Here is a 19,815-nt window from a genome sequence, read left to right on the forward strand (position 1 = left end):
GGTGCTGTGCATTGAACCTGGGTCCTCTGGAAAAGCCGCCATTTCTCTTAACCCCCGAGCCACCTCGGTGCCTCTGTAGCTTTTCATATTTTAATTGACTTGGTTTTTATTTTGGGTCATCCAAATTGGTTAACTTTTCCTGTGTTTTACATGTTAACTTTTTCTTACAACTTTGTAAACATCGACATATACTATTGTTTCCAAAAGCAGATCATAGAAATATTTATGCCATTTCATATGTGAGTGGCTTTAATGCCTTTTCAGGCTGACAATATTTTTCTGGGAATTTGACCCTACTCAGAGTAGGTGTCTAAATGTGAGATACCAGAAGAACTAAAATTGGATTTCAGGGTTACTGGCGTAAAGGTTAAGAAATAGGCCTACAGGAGATAATCTGGCCAGAAGCAAAGTGCAGCCCCATTAGAGATAGCACTGCCTAGGGACTGACCTGAAGGGTCACCTGAGATAGAGTTGATAAGAGACCCAATTTAATGGCCACATTCCTTCCTGCCCACCGGACATAGGGTTAATAAGAAACCAGGTGGTGAACAAAGAAAACTAAGCTATGGGCGGCCTTGGAGCCTTTTTCTGTAGCTTGTCACTTTTATAGACATTAGACCTCTTTATGTTACTCAAGCAATAGATGCTTGCCAGGTTGGAACTTCCCTGCTTTGGGGCACAGGGAGGGATAGGAACCTATAAATTTACTCTCAGCCCAGAGATCTGTGTTGGTGATCGGTCAGAGCCAGATTCGAGTCGATTAAAGGTCCTCATGTATATTGCCTCAGTATCAAGTCCTGGTGGTCTCTTTTTGGGGTTGCAGTGTGACAGCTACAGTTCACAAACGTCATTTGAGGAGCAGCTCACACTTCTCTGATGGACTTGCAGTGCGTCTTTATCAGGCCCTAATTTTCCACATTTACTTCTGTCTGCTTCCAGCCTCTCAGTTTGGCCACACCCATATGCAGCACCATATTTTCAACTATTGCTTCTGTGGTAGGTTTTTAAGTATGTTTTAGTAGTAGGAGACCCACGCTTACTGATTTCCAAAGTGTGTTGGTGAATCCCATAATATAATCTCCCTTAAAGTTTAAAAATGGTTTTGTTGAGGCTGGAGAGAGAGAGCTCGCTCAGCAGCTGGGAGGTGTTGCTGCCTTTGCAGAGGGCTCAGGTTTGGCTCCCAGCTCCCATGTCAGGCTACTCACAACCACCTCTAACTTCAGCTCCTGGCTTCTAACATCTGATTCTGGCCTCTGTGGGAAGCCTCAGAGTGGGGAGTGTCGAGATAAGGCTTTTGGAGGCTCACAGAGAATGGCAAGTGATGCCTCAGTGGCCCCTAAGACTCCTGGAATGGTCCTGATGCGCAGCTCACAGTGTTGATCCACTAGGACTCCTAGCACACCAGTGAAGTCTCCAAATGGACCTGAGGCTAGGGCGGGGACTGCTGGCCCCTTCTTTACAGAAGTCTCCTGAGGTGACCTTGCTGCACCCCCAATCCCCCACATTTCATCAAAGCTACAGCAACCTGACCGATTGCTATTGGTACTTGAGGCCAGTATGGGATGGACTGATTGGCCCTTCAGCCTTTTAAAGGCCTTTACACTAGACAATAAAGTTAGCTCTGCACCTTTGAGTCTGGTCTCTGGAGTCTGGTTCCCGGGATTCTGTGTGGGTTCTGTCTCTATTCACCCCCTCTTCCTCCTGGTTCCTGATCCCCATACCTCACACACCTGCACACACACCCATACAAACACACAGAAAGAAATCCTCAAAGATTGTTTTGTTGAGCCCCACAAGTCAAGGCAAACATTAGGGCCGTGTGCAGGATATGGGAGTGATCATAAAAATGTAACCAGAAACTATAAGATGCCATCCACAAGACCATGAAGAGTTCTTTAAAAAAAAAAAAAAAGCTTTAGAGTGTACTTGCAGACCAGATAATAATAATGCAGGCCTGATGGGAAATTAAAATGATAAAGGCCTGTGAAGAGCAGTCTGATGATTCTCAGCAGTCAGTGATAGAATTTCCTAATGAGGTAGCAGCCTTAATCCTATGTGGAGGGCTTGGAATCAGTTCCTAAGAAGAACCTGTGTGTGGTGCTGTAGCAGCACTATTCACAGTAGCCACAAGGTGGAAACAACCCCACAGATGCAGCAATGACAGGAGAGACAAATCCAAAGATCTGTGGAGAAGGTTTCTGGGTAACTGAGCTCTCTGCACATAGAATACATGACTGTCTATGGCCTTGGGCACATCAAGGGGGAGGTTGTAAGAGTGGTGACAGTCATCTTCCTTTAAGTCCCTGGAGGGGTCTGTGCAGATGCTTGCCAATCTTATGTCAGCAATGCAGAGGGCACACAGTGTTTGGAAGTGGAACAAGATTCCTACAGCAGGGGCACCAAGACCAGCAGCACTGCTCATCTGGCAGAACTGTTCTACTCTGTCAGTGGGCCCAGACTCTGGTCCCCCTGCCACCCTCTGCTTTGGAAAAAGAGACAGTAAATATTTTTGGGACACAGTCTAGTGCCTGAAAGAAAGTGTCCAGGTTTTGCTTTGAGACCAGTTCTAGAAATGTTAAAATTCTTTAACTGTTGCTTCCTTTTGCACCTTTGGAGTCCTTAGGGTCAAGTAAATTTCTTCATAACTATTTCTAAACTCATCTTGCGTGATTCTGCCCAAGAGAAAGATCGCAAGCCCTTTCTCCTAGGAAAACAAACACATATGTCTCTTAATAACGCTTGCTCATTTATTACTGTTCTCTAAGTAAATCATTCATTTTCCGGGATTATTGTGTAAGAACACACCCTCCTGCGAGGGTAGATTGCTCTCTCACTCACACTTCCCCTTGCTGTGCTAGAAGAGCTCAGATTCTCAGCAGCTGGATTGCCTCAGGCTGTGCTTCTGCCATGGCTCCTGCAGCGTCTCCAGCCTCCCTTCCTCTGTGCGTGTGTCTGCTGCTGGCCTCTGGCCTTGCCCAGGCAGGCAGGCTGCTGGTGGTGCCCATGGATGGGAGCCACTGGTTCACCATGCAGACGGTTGTGGAGGAACTCCTGCACAGAGGGCATGAGGTGGTGGTAGTTGTTCCAGAGGTGAGTTGGCAACTGGGAAAGTCTCTGAACCTAACCGTGAAAACGTATTCAATTTCTCACACTCTGGAGGATTTCAACCGCGAGTTCAAGTTTTTTATTGACGCTCAGTGGAAAGCTCAAGAAGATGGGCTGCTCCCTCTACTAACAACTCCAGCCAAAGGTTTCTTTGATTTGCTGTTTTCACACTGTAGGAGTTTGTTTAACGACAAGATGTTAGTGGAGTACTTGAAGCAGAGCGCTTTTGATGCTGTGTTGCTGGATCCTTTCGATGTGTGCGGCTTAACTGTTGCCAAATATTTGTCACTTCCATCAGTGGTCTTTGCAAGAGGTATATTTTGCCACTATCTCGAAGAGGGCGCCCAGTGCCCCAGTCCTCCTTCGTATGTTCCCAGAGTTCTCTCAAAATTCACAGACACCATGACTTTCAAGGAGAGAGTGTGGAACCATCTCTCCTACATGTCGGAGTATGCATTTTGTCATAATTTCTTCAAAACTGCTTCAGAAATTGCCTCTGAAGTTCTCCAGACCCCAGTGACTATGTCTGACCTCTTCAGCCCCGTGTCCATCTGGCTCTTACGAACTGACTTTGTTCTGGAGTTCCCCAGACCTATGATGCCCAACGTGATCTTTGTTGGCGGCATCAACTGCCACCAGGGAAAGCCGCTTTCCAAGGTATGCTATCTCTCCTTTAGCAATGAAGAGAGCCCTGGCTTTGGGCAATGCAGTTATTCCATAACAGGGCTGTCATTTTAGTTTTTTGTTCTAATTAATACTTTTGACCATTTACAGATAATTGTGCAGTAGTGGAACTTGTAAATCTTGCTTGTTGATGTGTGTGCACCACAAACTTTTTTTTTTTTTTTTTAGTTTTTTGAGACAGAGTTTCTCTGTGTAGCCCTGGCTGTCCTGAACTAGTGTTGTAGACTGGGTTGGCCTTGAATTCACTGAGATCTGCCTGCCTCTGCCTCCCAAGGGGTGGGATTCAAGGCGTGCAGTACCACTGCCCAGCTGACAAACATTCTTATATGTAATCCCTGCATTGTTTTTGACAACAGAGTGCGAATCATAAGAAATGAAACTTCATCTTGTTCATTCCTGTACTGAACCTCTTTTTTAAAAAAAATCCTCCTAAGAATTTGGTGTGCTTCTCAGTTTTGAGGAATTCACAAATAGTATGTGTAGTTGTAAAAATTTAGAACTGCTTTCTTAACATAAGATCTAGAATCGGTCTGGACATAAGTTGGGGTCTCTTTGTCACAGAGCATTTCCTAATTGTGCTCTTCCCCGGGAGCACAGAGCCTCAGGAGCCCATCCATTATCTTGAATGTGAAAATTTCAGTGTAGTTATTTCCACCTTGGGCATGGACACCTGTTTCCGTGGGCAAGCTGGGCTAGTCCCACTTCCTCCTCAGTGAAGTACGCACTCACATCTTTAACCAAAGTTATCAATTACCCTGGCTCCAGTTCAGGAGTATTAACACTCAGCTTTAAATGATAATTTTTTTCCTCAAAATTTTCTAGATATCCACATGTTTTTTTTTCCTGAATATCAAATATCTGAATGTTTTCACCACTTATATATATTTTTAAAAAATCTCTATAGCAGTGATAATATTTTTTTAATCAACTTTTAAAAAACATTTTAAAACAAAATAGAATTATATCATTTCCTTCCTCCAACTCCACCTGTACTTCCCCACTCTAAAATTGATAGCTTCTTCTTCTTTGATCGTTAATGTTACGTGTGTGTGTGTGTGTGTGTGTGTGTGTGTGTGTGTGTGTGCATGTGTGTGTGTGTGTGTGTGTGTGTGTGTGTGTGTGTGTGTGTGTATGCGTGTGCGTTTATGGTATGGGGTGACCACTTTGTAGTGGACAACCAATAAAGGACTCATGCCCGGCAGGGGCTAACTCTCCCTCTTCTAGGAGCCTGTAGTTCTTTTCCGAGGGGTGGGACCCTGTGAAATTGCCCCTTCCCACATTAGCATGTGCACTGATATTGCTATTGTTCCTGTTTCATTTCTGCAGACCGTTTCAAGGCAGACTTCCTGGTTTTCTGACTCTTTTTAACAGTCTTTGTGGCCCCTCCTTCACAGTGTGCAGGGAGCTGTGATGTAGATTTGGGGGAGAGTTTTTTTTCGCTGTCTGTGGCTTGGGTGTGCAGGTAAAGGTGCGGTTGGGGGGTGAAGGTGTGGGTGGGGTGCTAATGAGCCTCCCCTCATGCCTTGGAAGCAGAAGCAGCATGTCTTTTCAGAGCAAAGAGAGTGCCGTGATGGACGTGTGCGTGCATGCTTCCACAAGGGAACTTTGATCCTGTACTTTATCCCTGATGAATCAGAGCAGGAAAGACCCAGAAGCTGGACTGCCCTGGGCTGTGCTTCTCCCATGGCTCCTGCAGTGTCTCCAGCCTCCCTTCCTCTCTCTGTGTGTGTGTCTGCTGCTGAACTCTGGCTTTGCCCAGGCAGGCAGGCTGCTGGTGGTGCCCGTGGATGGGAGCCACTGGTTTACCACCCAGATGGTTGTGGAGAGATTCCTCCACAGAGGGCATGAGGTGGTGGCAGTGGTGCCAGAGGTGAGTTGGAGACCTCACAATCGCTGAATTTTATGATAAAGTCTTATTCAACTTCTCACACTCTGAAGGATCTGGACCACAAATTCAAAATTTTTATCAATGAGTAAAGACACAAGAAGATGGTACAGTTTCTCTATTAATGAGTCCATTGAATGGTGGTTTTGATTTTTTCCCCCCACACTGAAGGAATCTGTTTAAATGACAAAAGTTTTTGTGAGTACTTAAAACAGAGTTTATTTGCTGCTGTGTTTCTGGTTCCTTTTGATATGTGTGGCTTTACCCTGATCTCCCACAGTCTCCAACAGGGGACTGTTTTGCCACCATCTTAAAGTGAGTGCCCAGTGACCCAGTCCTGTTTGTTGCATTCACAGAGCTCTTTTGAGATTCACAGACACCCTGACTATCAACAATGAGTGGGGAAGCCATTTTTACTACATGGGGGAGCATGTAGTGTGGCTTTGGTTTTTCAAAACTGTCCTAGAAATTGCCTCTGAGGTCTCAGATACCTGTCACACAGTGCATGACCTCTCCAGCCAAGTGCCCGTTCATTTGTCACACACTGGTTTAGTGTTGCAGTTCCCCCAGACCTGTGATGCTCAGCTTAGTCTTCACTGGTGGCTGTCAACTGCCAACAGGGAAAACCACTGCCCAAGCTATATTGTCTCTTCTCACAGAGGAGTGAGCTGGGTGCATGGGGCTCCATCATGACTACTGTATTTTTTGGACTATAAGGCGCACCAGACCATAAGATGCACCCAGTTTTTAGAGCAGCTAAACAAGAAAAACAGTAAAAACAGCAATTGGACCATAAGTCACACCTAGTTTCCCCCCCCCCCCCTTTTGGGGACAAAAAGTGCATCTTACAGTCCGAAAAATACGGTACTTGCCTAGTATGTGTGTTTAATCTCCAGTTACTATGCTGTCTTTTTAAAGCCTTATTTACTTACTCTGTACACAGTATTCTGACTACATGTGTGCCCGCACACCAGAAGAGGACACCAGATTTCATTATAGATGGTTATGAGCCGCCATGTGTTTGCTGAGACTTGAACTCGGGATCTCTGGAAGAACAGCCAGTGCTCTTCACCTCTGAGCCATCTCTCTAGACCCGTGCTGGCTGGTTTCATGTCAAGCTGATATAAGCTAAGATCAGTTAGGAAAAGGGGTTGTCATTTGAGAAAATTCCTTTGTAAGATTTGTTTGCAGGCAATCTGTGGTGCGTTTTCTTAATTAGTCATTGATTGAGGAGGGCTCAGTTCCTTGTGGGTGCCATCTCTGGATGGGTGGTCCTGGTGTGTATAAGAATCAGGCTGAGCAAGGCGTGAGGAGCAACAGTAAGCAACATTCCTCCATGGCCTCTGCTTCAGTTCCTGACTTCACGTTCCTGATCCGGCTTCCCTAGGTAAGGGACTATAAGCTGCCAGACAAAACGAACCCTTTCCTCTCAAAGTTGCGTTTTTGTCATAGTGTTTTCATACAGCAGTAGAAAATTAAGACACCCATGAATCAGGCTCTGGACATTTGGAAGGAAGAAATTTTGTGTTCAACTGCTCTTCTTATTTACCTTCATTGCCATTAGGATTTCTGGTTCACTGAATTACTTTGTGCGAATTCTTTTATTGTGGGGCTGGACATTTTTTATAAATCTGCCCTTACTGATGATAATGCACAGTCCTCTATCCTTTCTTAGCTGCCTTTCTTATTACTGTTCTGAAGGAAAAAAAAATAACAGTGAAAAACCACAATGAGCGATGAAAATTACCTTGCTGCAAATCCAAGTTATTCCATGTGGGAGCACAGTTTTAGCAGTGTCGCATGCATGCACATTCTAATGTCAGTCACTGCACCTGAAAGTAACATAGGATCCAGTGTCAGGCCTGGCATAATGTTCTTTGTTTTTCCTTTTTGATTTTCCAGTAAGCCCTAGATATCCAGGCACTTCCTGACACTTCCCATTTAAATGGTTGCGTAAGCATTTCTATTTTTGTGACATTACAGTTCTGTTTAACCAGCACGTGTGGGTAGATAGGAGCCACACTCTCCTAAGTACTCTTAGACGCTCTCCTTACATTCAGTGTCTCCACACACTCGCCTAAGCCCCATAAGCCAGTAAGGTGGGCGGGTTAAGTGGTTTACGAACCTCTTCTATTTTAAAGTGTTTGAGAAATTAATTTCAAATCTTTACACAAAAGTAGAGCATGGGAGTTTGGGTCTTGTCATAGCTTTGCCAAATCTTGGGTATTGTCCATCTTTTAAAGCCTTTTGTTTGTTTGTTTGCTTTTTGGTTTTTTTCGAGACAGGGTTTCTCTGTGTAGCCTTGGCCATCCTAGACTCACTTTGTAGATTAGGCTGGCCTCGAACTCACAGCGACCCGCCTGCCCCTGCCTCCCGAGTGCTGGGATTAAAGGCGTGCGCCACCATGCCCGGTAGCCTTTTGATTTTTTTTTTTTTCTGGAAAACATTCTGCGCAGTGGCTTCAGTTTGCATTGTCTGTTTTCATGGGCAACGTAGGTCATTGTCATGTCTTCTTTAGTCAGTCTCGTACTCACGTTCTACGGCAAGACAGGGGTAGTGAGTGATGAGCTCCCTTAAGCTCCTTGAGGACCAGGCACACCAACGCTTGGCGTTGTTTTGGATACGCTGCAGGTATGTCTCTGCTGCCGGCTGGCTCTTCATCTCTCCCCATTTGGAATTTTCGCTTTGTGGGAATTATTTAAATTTATCTTTGCTAATATACTTCAACTTGTTAATTTTTAAAAATCAGATAAACACACACGCATATCTTCTCCAGGCTAAGGTTAAAGTACTCAATTCTTCCACTGTTAACCAACTTTATTTTACTTTTTGGTAAGATTTTTTTTTCCTTTTCTTTTCTTTTTGGTTTTTTGATACAGGATTTCTCTGTGTAGCCTTGGCTGTCCTGGACTCTCTTTGTAGACCAGGCTGGCCTCGAACTCACAGAGATGCGCTTGCCTCTGCCTCCCTAAGTGCTGAAACTACAGTCGTGAGCCACCACACCTTGTTTGGTAAGAGGTTTTTAAAGGATGTACCATAAAGGATACATTGTATGAGACTCCTCAAAGGACAGCCTCAATGTCCCTTACTGTTACTTCCATTATTCGGCCACTAACCTAAAATGCTTATTTGTCATATTTAATTTTCTGAATTCCTTGTGTCTGCTGCTCAGTTCTCACTCTTGTCTCACTGACTGACTTACCCACCTGGGCTCAGACCCTCTCCTGACTAAGCAGCTCTATAGTGAGTTAGTGTCTGGGAGAGGCACTCCGTGGCCAAGCTTCTATTTTTTTTTTTCCTCTGAGTTTCCTTGTTGAGCTCCAGCATGCATTTTCCTTCCTAAAATTTAAAACGGTCTTGTTTGATTCTAAAAAACAACCAACCAACCAACCAACCAGACAAACCAGCACACCACTAAGGCCTTGTTAATATCATATTAAATGTGTTTTTGTCTAATTTGAGAAACATTAACAGGGATTTTCCTTGGTATCTTCCTATTTAGAATTAGCCTGGTGGTTTTTTTTTTTTCCTGCTGCAGATATTATTTTATAGCTGTTCATAACAATTTGTGTTATATGTCTTATCTTTTTATCATAATTTGTTCCTAGGTATTTTATTTGCCTGGTAGAAACTGTGATACAAATGGGTAGTTTTTCTTTTCTATTTTGAGGTGGCCATTAACAAAGTACAGCTTTGCTTTTTGCATGTGTATCTTCTAGATAGCCACGTTCCTGATCTCTGATTAGTTTTAGAAAGGTATTGGGTATACAGTGACGTATGCACAGTTTCCTCTCCTGAAATCTATACCACTGATTTCCTCTTGCTAGAATACAGACCTCTAAACCATGGTGAAATAATACTGTTGGTTCAGGATCGTTTAAATTGTGGTCCAATCACTTGCGAGTAAAAAACGTCTTGATAAATATGAGCTTAACATTCTTGGCTAGTACACCGGACCTAATCTCCGGTGTCTTAGCTCAGTGTAGTTTGGTTAGGGACGGGTTGTGCTTTGTTCCCTCATGTTCCTTCTACAGGGTGAGAGGACTACAGATTTAGATGCATTCAAATGAGGAGTCCGGGCGGGTGGGATGGCTCAGGGGTTGAGTGCTGTTCTAGAGGGCCTGCTACAATTCCCTGCAGCACCCACAAAGCTGCTCCCCTTCTGCAACTCCAGTCCTAGGGGATCCGGCGCCCCTCTCCCAGCCTCTAAGGGCAATAGACACACAAGGAGTGCACAGAGGTAGAGGGAGGCAGACGCCCACACACATAAGTAAAAATTTAAACCATGGAGCGAGGCTTTCTGACCCTGGGAAGGTCAGGCAAGGGAGTTGCAGGTGGCAAGACCTTAGGAGAATGAATCAGCTAAAATATTTTTTTTTCTCTCCCCTTTACTCCCCATCGATAAAGTGCCAAGCACTACCCAGGCCATGCCTGCACCCTTGCCCTCCTTCCCAGGGTGGGACCTGAAACTCTCCCAACAATAGTAATATTAGAGTGGCTTATTGCACCACTCCAGGGCTTGCAGATATAAATGCTGTATATGGATTTTATTCCTGTGTACCTATAAAATATGAATTATTGAGCCATAGTTTCATAGATTAGTATGGTTTTATATGTATATATGGTTTTATGTATCTGCTAAGGGATTTATGTGTGGGAAAAGTCTTCTGTATGTGGAAGGTTATGTGTAGATAAATATGAAGCCAGGCAATTTCACAAAGAGATATTCAGATCTCAGAGAGAGAGAGGCAGCCCTTTGACTTGTACCACGGGCATAGTAATCTGTACTAAGGTAAACTTTCAGCAAGTGTGTCCACTAGGTCTATGTATTCCTTCATGCCTGTTTTAGGTGAGAAGGGCTATTGCTTGTAGAACCACAGAGGCGCTGTGGTGTTGGAGAACAGGAGTTCTAGCTTGGATCTTGTGTCTGTTAAGAAGGAAACACTGCCCGGGGAGAGAGTATGTGTATGGTCATGTGTGTGTGTGCACACTTGTGTGTGTGTGCGCGTGCGCGCGTGTGCGTGGAGTGTTGTATCTCTGGCCCTTTTTGAAGATAATTTTCCTGAGCACCTCCTTTAACAAAACCCTCGTGAGTATATGCAAGCTAATTGTATCCACAGATATAATTATATACTTTAGTAAAAGGATAGCAGGATATTAATAAAATATATTAAGATAGATTTAGTAGGAAAGAGCCACTCCCAATGTTTTTCTTTCTTTCTTTCTTTCTTTTTTTTTTTTTTTAGTGAGTTTTAGTAGAATTTATTACTCAGCCCAGCAGGCGGTAATTCAGGTTACTGTGGGCAACTTGGGGCCTTAGTGGCTCTGGGGTTGTGAGGCCAGTGGTTACAGGCACAGCAACAGAAAAGCTAAAATCCAGGAAGCACACTGGAGAAAGCATCTTGCCTCTGACCTTTGTGGAGCGTTCCCCACAGTGAAATTTTCCCAGCATGGGAAACATTTTGACCTAGCTCCTCCGAGTGTGATCCCTCGGCTGTTGTGAATCAGGTTTGATGATGTTGCAGAATGACAGGACACCGGGTTCCTTTTTCAGAGAGCCTAACCGTTGGCCACCATCTAGTGAAAGCCTCTCCTTGTGTTCCTGGCTCAGCGCTGAGGATGTGGCCATCAACAAATGGAGGTAGCCTTAGCCCGACAGAAATGTGCTGACTAATGAAGAAACAGAAGTGTGAGGCACAGAGAGAACCAATAGCAAGGGGCCTTAGTAGAGGAGCCACAAGATGGTGGCAAGTGCATCTCCTGTCTCAAGTTCCAGTAACAGGCGGATGGGGGTGGGGCAGAGTTCTAGTTAACATCTCTTCCTTCTCTCTCTCTCTCTCTCTCTCTCTCTCTCTCTCTCTCTCTCTCTCTCTCTCGTGTGTGTGTGTGTGTGTGTGTGTGTGTGTGTAAAGAGTGGAAGTCAACAGCAAATGCCTTCCTCTATTTTCTGGAATTACTGCCTCTCACTGAACTCCGTGCCTCACTGACTCAGCTAGACTGGCTGAGTGCCAACAAGTGCCAGGACTCCTCCTGTCTCTGCCTCCCCAGCACTGGGATTACACGGACATGCCATGGTGCTTGGATGCTGCTTCCTGAAAGGCTTGGGTACCAGAACCTTTACCTAGAGGTGGCAGTGAGAGAATGAAAACCGGGCAGACACACATACAACAAAGCTGGGATTACGTGAGGTTTCTCTGCTTCTTAGCTGGCCCATGTGAATAATGGCTTTGCCAATTCATTATGGGCCAGTTGCTCTCCGAGTCCTTAACAGGCCATGCTCCTGTCGAAATCCACATTCGCCAGAGACTACACTCACTCACGGTTTCCTCTACTCCCTCCATCTGAGTTTTTTATGTAGCTGTTGGGGGCCCGAACTCAGGTTCTAACATTGCATGGACTGTTTATGTAACTTGGTGGATTGAGTAGATTGTTATGTGGCAATAGCGATAGAGATATTATGTGCTGGAACATTAACATGACTGTTAGTTTAATCACCAATTTGATAACAACCCAGGGTCACTTGATTGGGTTGGCCTGTGGGGCATGTTTATAGCTTATTGTTTTGATTGCCAGAACGGATGTGGGGAGATCTAACCTGAAATCGAGAATCTCTATTCCCTGGTTTGGGGCCCTGGACTGTGTAGAAGCAGGGAGAAGCTGGCTGAGTCCTAAGCATGTGTGTGTGTGTGTGTGTGTGTGTGTGTGTGTGTGTGTGTGTGTGTGTTCATTGGCCTCTGCCCTCGATTGTGGATCTGCCTGCCGTGCCTGGCTGCTTCAAGTTCCAGCCATCTTAACTTCTCAGGAATGATGGCCTGGACTTGCAAGGGAAAAGAAGCCTTTCTCTCCTATGCTCCTTTTTGTTGGGGTCTTTATCACAGCGGTAGAAATAAAACAAGGGTTATTCATCCATTTGATTTTTGTATGTGTGTGTGTGTGTGTGTGTGTGTGTGTGTGTGTGTTCTGGAGTCAGATTTTTCAAGTCTTAAACTGTTCTGTAGGTCCTCTGACATCCTGGGCCCCTTATCCATGAGCTGTAGGTATCTAAAGGATTTAGAAGGGTGAGTACCCGAGAAGGAAATTCTTCTACAGCCCTCACAGCTCCTGGCATGAAACTGTCTCGGGAAAATCTTTAGCCCTCCTCTCTACTCCAAATGCAAGGTGTACCTCACTTACTTGGAGGGGGGGGCATCCACTTATTACCCACACAGAGTGGTTCCATCCCCGGATTTATCGCTTCGTTCCCACTGATGTGTGCCCAGGCCTAAGTGGCTCTTCAGAAATCCCTGGGTGAAAGCTACCTTTTCCCTGTACACTCAGGAGAAATGGTGGTGATGCAAGGCAGCGTGCGTGAATCTGTAACATCTCCCACAGCATGACGAAGCCTCTAGGCCAGCAATGCGATTCTCTAGAAATCAAATTCCCTTTTCTGGTGCTCAGTACAGAAACACTCTCCACATCTGCACACCCCTGTGCCTTTGTGTGTGCATTCTCTCTCTCTCTCTCTCTCTCTCTCTCTCTGTCTCTCAGTCTCTGTCTCTCTCTCTCAGTCTCTGTCTCTGTCTCTCTCTGTCTCTCTGTCTGTCTGTCTGTCTGTCTCTCTCTCTCTCTCTCTCTCTCTCTCACACACACACACACACACACACACACACACACTTGCCTTCCTTTCCTGTTCTCCTGCCTTCAACCTATGACCCTTTGGGCCTGCTGAGAATAAGAAGACTTCCCCATCCAATACCCAGATGGGCCTGATGATTTTCCTACCCAGACCCTGCTAGGAAGGGTCTAGGCTGAGAGCCTCAGTAAGATGTGTGCCCCTCATAAAGAATCTGAACCTACAGTTCCTCTTGCTTCCCTGAGTCCATGCCAGCTTGCTTAAAGCCCTTCTTTCTCCAGAGTGCTTGCTGTTGTGGAAAGAACCTTTCTCCGCTGCTCAGGAAGGGCAGGACTGCAATGCACTTCCTTTGTGAGTCTCTAGGGAGGGAGGAATTTCTCATCGCTCTGAGCGAGGATGTTTGCTAGCATCCTCCTGTGTCTCTTCATTCTGAGTTAAAACAAACAAACAAACAAACAAACAAACAAAAAACCCCTGATAATGTAACAGAAGCCAGAGATCTGAAAGCAGACCACTGACTTATTACAGTGAACATTTGCAAGTGAACATGTGTGGCTGGAGGGACATGCAGTGGGACATACTGTGACATACTACAGCTCCACGATGAGATGGTTTCTATGCTTTGTTTTTTGTTGTTGTTGGGTTTGCTTGTTTGTGTGTGTGTGTGGTTTTTTTTTTTTTTAAATGTGTGTGCGTGGGGGAGGATGTTGCAAAGGCGAAGGGCAGATATGAGGGGATGGGGCGTGAGCAGGGACTGGGGTGCATGATGTGAAATTCACAAATAATCAATTAAAAGTAAACAAACAAACAAACAAACAAACCAAAACCAACCAACCGAAAAACAAACAAACAACACCTCACCCTGATGATACGTCTACCCAGCTTGGACTGAGTGGAGTCCCTGCATGGCCTTCAACACCTCTGCACTGTCATCTTGGCTGTGTTCCTGGGGCCGGGTTTGCCCTTGGCATGGCCTTTCAATGCTGATTTTCTGAGCCCAGAACTCTAGGGTGCCAAGGTTAAGGCAAGCTCTGGCATGCTGCTTGGAATATGCATGTGCGTGACAAGGTCTGGGCGAGCCAGTTTTTGGATGCAAAAAAAAAAAAAAAAAAACCCACCCTCTCCCTGGGCAGCCTGATTTCCACATCCATCACTCCCTGCCCCGCCCTCAAAAGAGTGATTAAGAAACAGAACAAACATGACCCTCCCTCCTTGGTGGTGGTTGGGAAACCAGGAATTTGGGGGGAGAAATCGCTTCACTGGCTGATGGTGGCTGACTGAAAGCAGACGTCCAGATTTCTAAATCCTCCTCAAGAGTCCTCATCACGTGCTACTCAGACGCACGGTTTTCTAATCTTACTAATTTAAAGGCAAGTAACAACAGATTAAGTGTCTCGAGAGTACAGTTCAGGATTTGACATAGTTGGATCTTTGTCCTCACTTCCTGCCCAGACCTTCACGAATGCCTGTGCTTTTCTGAGGGCTGGGACTGCAAACCCGGTACCGCTTTGCTCATTGTGACAAGCCGCTTTACCTTTTTAAAAGCTTATGCTTAAAGGGGTGACTTTTTGGAAAGTTTGTAAGGATGGGGACTGGGAGACCAAGTTTGAGATTAGAGGGAAGGGGCAGAGGGGGGTGATTACTGATCGGCAATAACTTAATCAATGCCCTATATTGCATAACAAGGCCAGTGTGAAAGCGCAGAGGGAGTGGGGTTGGGGAGGTGCCAGGCTACTGCAGGTGTGGAGATGATGTTTCGGAGCACAGGGGACTTTCATGCCCCTGCCCCAACGCCCTTTGCACTTCTCCACCTGTGTCTTACCGCACTGTTGGTAATATCTACTGCAGTGAACCCTTGAGTAATTTCGTTCCGTGAGCCGTTCTAACAGGGCGTACAAAGCCCAGTGAAGGAGACTCTGGTTTGCAGCCAAGCTGTACAGGGGCTGTGGGGGTCTGAAATGGAGGCAGTCTTGTAGAACTGAGCCCTTCACGTGACATGCCAGCTGGGTGGGAGAGGACCCCATCCCTCAGCCTGGTAACACAAATACTGTGTGAGTGAAAGTAATGCATCAGAAAAAAGTTGTGGGTTTTTTTTTTTTTTTTTGTCCTTATAAACATGTTAAAGAGTCAGTGATTGCCATTTCCTTGAGTGGACCTTTACTACTTGGATGAAAATGAAGCCCCAGGATAAAATGGATAGGCAGCCCTAAAGCTAGTCCTCTCACCCACAAACTCGCGCTGAGGGCCTCCTGTATGCCAACCGCTGGTCTGCATGCAGATAAAATAGAGAGTAAAGGGGACGTTGATTGACCCTGCCCTGCCTGTACTACTGGTAGTTGGGAGAGAGGCAGTAAACACATAATAGGCGAGATAAAGATGGCAAAGAAGGGGAGGCGTTCCAGAGTGACAGGCTGGGCTGTTTGTCCACGGGTTTACTGGGGAAGGTGTCGCAGAACCTCAAAGGAAGGGAGTGACCAGAGCTGACCTCTTGATCATCATGCCTATCATCCAGGAGGAGTGTCTCAGGGTTTTATTGCTGTGAAGAGACACCATGACCACAGCAACTCTTTAAAAAAAAAAAAAAAAGATTTATTTATTTATTACATATACAGTGCTCTGCCTGCATGTACACCTGCATGCCAGAAGAGGGCATTAGATCACATTGTAGATGGTTGTGAGCCACCGTGTGTGGTTGCTGGAGATTGACATCAGCAGGCAGTGCTCTTAACCTCTGAGCCATCTCTCCAGCCCTGCCGCAGCAACTCTTACAAAGGAAAACATGTAATTGGGGCTGGCTTACACTTTCGGAGGTTTGGTGCCTTATCGTCATGGCAGGGACCATGGCGACATGCAGGTAGACACGGTGCTAGAAAATAAGCCAAGAATTCTACATCTGGGTTGGCAGGCAGCAGGGAGAAAGAGACACTGGGCCTGGCTTGAACATCTGAAACCTCAAAGCCCACCCCCAGTGACACTGCTTCCTCCAACAAGGCTGTATCTCCTAATCCTTTTAAGGAATGCCACTCCCTATGAGCCTTCTGAGGACATTTTCTAGCCCACCAAAGGGAGGGCTAGAAAGCTACAGCCCTCTGGTCACATCTGCCCAGAGCTCTGCTGTTACAGAAACAAGCTCATCATATTTATTCAATGTCCTTTCACAGTCATCAATGGCACCAATCAATAAGAAGGGCTTGGGCCACAGGTGGGAATGTTACCTACCTCTAATATCAAACAAGGGGTTTCAAAATACATTTTAGGAGCCCTGTTGCTTTTTGAGCCCATTTTAGGACCCATGAAATCTACGCTGTTCTCATAGCAGTACCAAAATGGCTGTTTGCTTTTCCCAAGTGCATCTTCTTCTAAGGGCACTGTGAAATTTTCTGGAAGCTTCAGGGCATGTGACATTGCAACAGACAAATGAAGAAGGAAATTACAGGTTGCACCTGTGACCTAGGAGGTCAGACATGAAATGGACTTGAGAAAACATCAAACAAAGCCACCCTTTGACAGTTTTCTATCCTCCCATCCCAAGGTGTGTTAACAAAAATGGGTTTATTCTTGTTTGTGTATGTTAACCAGGAGGTGTTTGTGTGTATATGACATCTTCGGCTACTTTAGTCCATGGGAACATTGTGAAAAGTGTGACGTAGAAGGTTCTGAGGGCCACTTATGGCAGACCCAGGCTGGCTCACTACAGCACTCACTCCATTTGAGGCACTGCCTGATTCTAGAACTGCAAATAAAAGCCACTTAAGTTTATTTTTTAAAAATTCATTTTGAGATTTCATTTACTTTAAATATATGTGTATGCCTATATGTAAATTTGTGCACCATGAGCTTGCACTGGTTTACAGATGGTTGTTAGCTGCTGTGTGGGTGCTGGGAATCGAACTTGGGTCCTCTGGAAGAGCAGCCAGTACTCTTAACTGCTGAGCCATATCTTCAGGCACCCTCCTGTGTTTTAGGCAAATGCTCATGTACTCCAGGCTGTCCTCAAACTCACTATGGAGCTAGGATGACCTTGAACTTCTGACCCTTCTGCCTCTACTCCCTGATAAAGAGATTACTGGCTGGCAAACATTCTACCAACGGAATTTCATCCCTAGCCCTCAATTAAGTTTTAGAACTAAACTTGTCATCATTTTCCACCAACTGATGACTGTGAAGGAATTCTAAGTCCAAGAGTGTGTGAATAGTTGAGCCAGCAGTAGCTAACTCTAGGTTTCTTTCCAAAGCTACAAGGGTAACAATGTCCTTTGCTTAGGTAGCAGCCTCAGTTTCCTGCACAGAGAAGGCTGCACATAACTGCATTCTGGGCTTTGTACGATGTAAGAAGATGGGACAGGTTAAGTCCTACTTGTGTCTCCGAAGAGAACACACTGAAGTCAGTGCCCAGCATCTTTGAAGTTGACCTTGGATGCACAGTCATTGCAGATGGAGTTAGTGAAGATGAGGTCCTTAGGATGGGTCCCACCCTATAAGACTGGCATCCCCATAAAGATAGGGTCACATAGACCCAAAGAGGCACATAGAAGAAGTTGATGCTTAGGAATTGTGAGGGAGGGCTGGAGAGATGGCTCAGAGGTTAAGAGCACTGACTGTTCTTCCAGAGGTCCAGAGTTCAAATCTCGACAACCACATGGTGGTTCACAACCATCTATAATGTGATCTAATGCCCTCTTCTGGCCTGCAGGTGAACATGCACGCAGAGCACTGTATACTTAATAAATTAAAAAAAAAAAAAAAGAATTGTGAGGGAGACAGGCAGGGCTGTGTGTTGCTTTGACTGTCAAATATGTCCTCTGTCATGTTAGTATTTCCCTTGTTGGGAACAAAGTTGGCAAGAAAGTGTCAAAACATTGAGAAAGAGCTATTCTACTAACCTCACAAGGCACAGCTGGAGTCCCCCGAGCTCCCTCCAGGTTGCCCCCTGGAGAAAGAGAGACCCATTAGTGGAGATGAAGCTGACTGAAGGCAACTGTGTGCTTAAATGTGGTTAAATATTTATTTAGCTCTCTTCAATTTCAGGGCATTTAGAACAAAAGATAGGAAGGCGGGCAGTATTAAAACCACTGGGTGTGTGTTAAATATTAATTTATCTTTCTTCGATTTGAGGGCATTTAGAGCAAAGGATAGGAAGGCGGGGAGTATTAATCACTGGGTGTGTTAGAGGGAGCAGCTCAGGGCCCTGTGGCTTCAGGAGTATTCACTGTTGTTGCTTTAACTTCTCCTAGGATGGCTTGCCTCCTTCCCGCCGGTCAGAGAGTTGCAGCAGGGTTTCTCTTCTTAGTGCTTTGGGGCTCAGCTCTAGGTGACAAGCTGTTGGTGGTCCCCCAGGATGGAAGCCACTGGCTTAGCATGAAGGATATAGTGGAGAATCTCAGTCAAAGAGGGCATGACATTGTGGTGCTTGTGCCGGAAGTCAACTTGCTTTTGGGAGAATCCAAATACTACATAAGGAAAACCTTCCCGGTGCCCTATGACCTAGAAGAGCTGCAGACCCGTTTCCGCTCCTTTGGAAACAACCACTTTGCTCCCAGGTCACAGCTGATGGCTCCTCTAAAAGAGTACAGGAACAACATGATTGTCATCGACTTGTGCTTTTTCAGCTGCCGGAGCCTCCTGAAGGACACTGCCACCCTCAGCTTCCTCAGGGAGAGCAAGTTCGATGCTCTGTTCACAGATCCCGCCATGCCCTGCGGTGTGATCCTGGCTGAGTATCTCAGGCTGCCCTCCGTCTATCTCTTCAGAGGTTTTCCATGCTCTCTGGAGCACATGCACGGTCAAAGTCCAAGCCCCGTGTCCTACGTCCCCAGATTCTACACCAAATTCTCAGACCGCATGACATTTCCCCAACGGGTGGCCAACTTCATCGTTAACATCTTAGAGAACTACCTATTTTATTGTCTGTATTCAAAGTACGAAGTCCTTGCCTCCGAGCTCCTCGAGAGAGACGTGTCCCTATCCGCCTTACACCAGAACTCGGTGTGGCTGTTACGGTATGACTTTGTGTTCGAGCACCCCCGGCCAGTCATGCCCAACATGATTTTCATTGGAGGGACTAACTGCAAGAAGGAAAGGAAGCTGTCTCAGGTGGGTGACTCGAGTCTTCCTCTTCCGTGTCTCTTCCCCAGCAGGTGCGCATGCCTCTTGTCGGCTGGCTGGCTGCTCCCTCTCCTGTGTTTGGGCCTCTTCCTGGGAAAAGATGGTCACATGACACGGTGGTAGGCAAAGGGGTGTCAGGCTCAGAGTAGCAAGGGGTGGGTCCTTGAAGCTGGATGAATACAGATTCTCGCCCGGCTTCAGGAGAAAGTGTGCTTGGTTCGGTGACAGTCACAGAGCCCTTGACGGAGCGTTAGAAATGTTTAGTCCACAGAGGTGAAGGTTCGAGTCAGGGGACGGGTCCCAATCTAAAACCTCTCAACCAGTTCTGTCACATACGTCGTCCTTGGGCCCTAAGCCAGAGGGTCAGCCAATGGAAGTCAGGGGTCCTAGCTCCCCGAGTCGTGGCTTTCTCATGCTCCACAGC

At 45.9% G+C, this 19,815-nt stretch overlaps 1 protein-coding gene across 4 annotated transcripts in view; it reads left to right on the top strand.

Moving 5' to 3' along the window:
- LOC311596360 (UDP-glucuronosyltransferase 1A6) overlaps positions 1–19,815 on the top strand; it is a 111,057-nt gene that overhangs the window by 32,151 nt on the left and 59,091 nt on the right. Inside the window, exons 1-2 of one of the 4 annotated variants that reach the window (XM_084779693.1) lie at positions 14,502–14,656; positions 18,521–19,379. The exons of 2 other annotated variants lie outside the window; for them this stretch is intronic. In XM_084779693.1, the coding sequence (XP_084635819.1) occupies positions 18,522–19,379 (858 nt within the window). In that variant the 5' untranslated portion in view covers positions 14,502–14,656; position 18,521. Of the gene's footprint in view, positions 1–2,852; positions 3,763–14,501; positions 14,657–18,520; positions 19,380–19,815 lie in introns of those variants that run through there. One more of the 4 variants, XM_084779694.1, reaches the window with a different exon arrangement.

The sequence above is a fragment of the Acomys minous genome (assembly GCF_964271855.1).
Source record: "Acomys minous genome assembly, chromosome: 4".
In the NCBI taxonomy this organism is placed as follows: Eukaryota; Metazoa; Chordata; class Mammalia; order Rodentia; family Muridae; genus Acomys; species Acomys minous.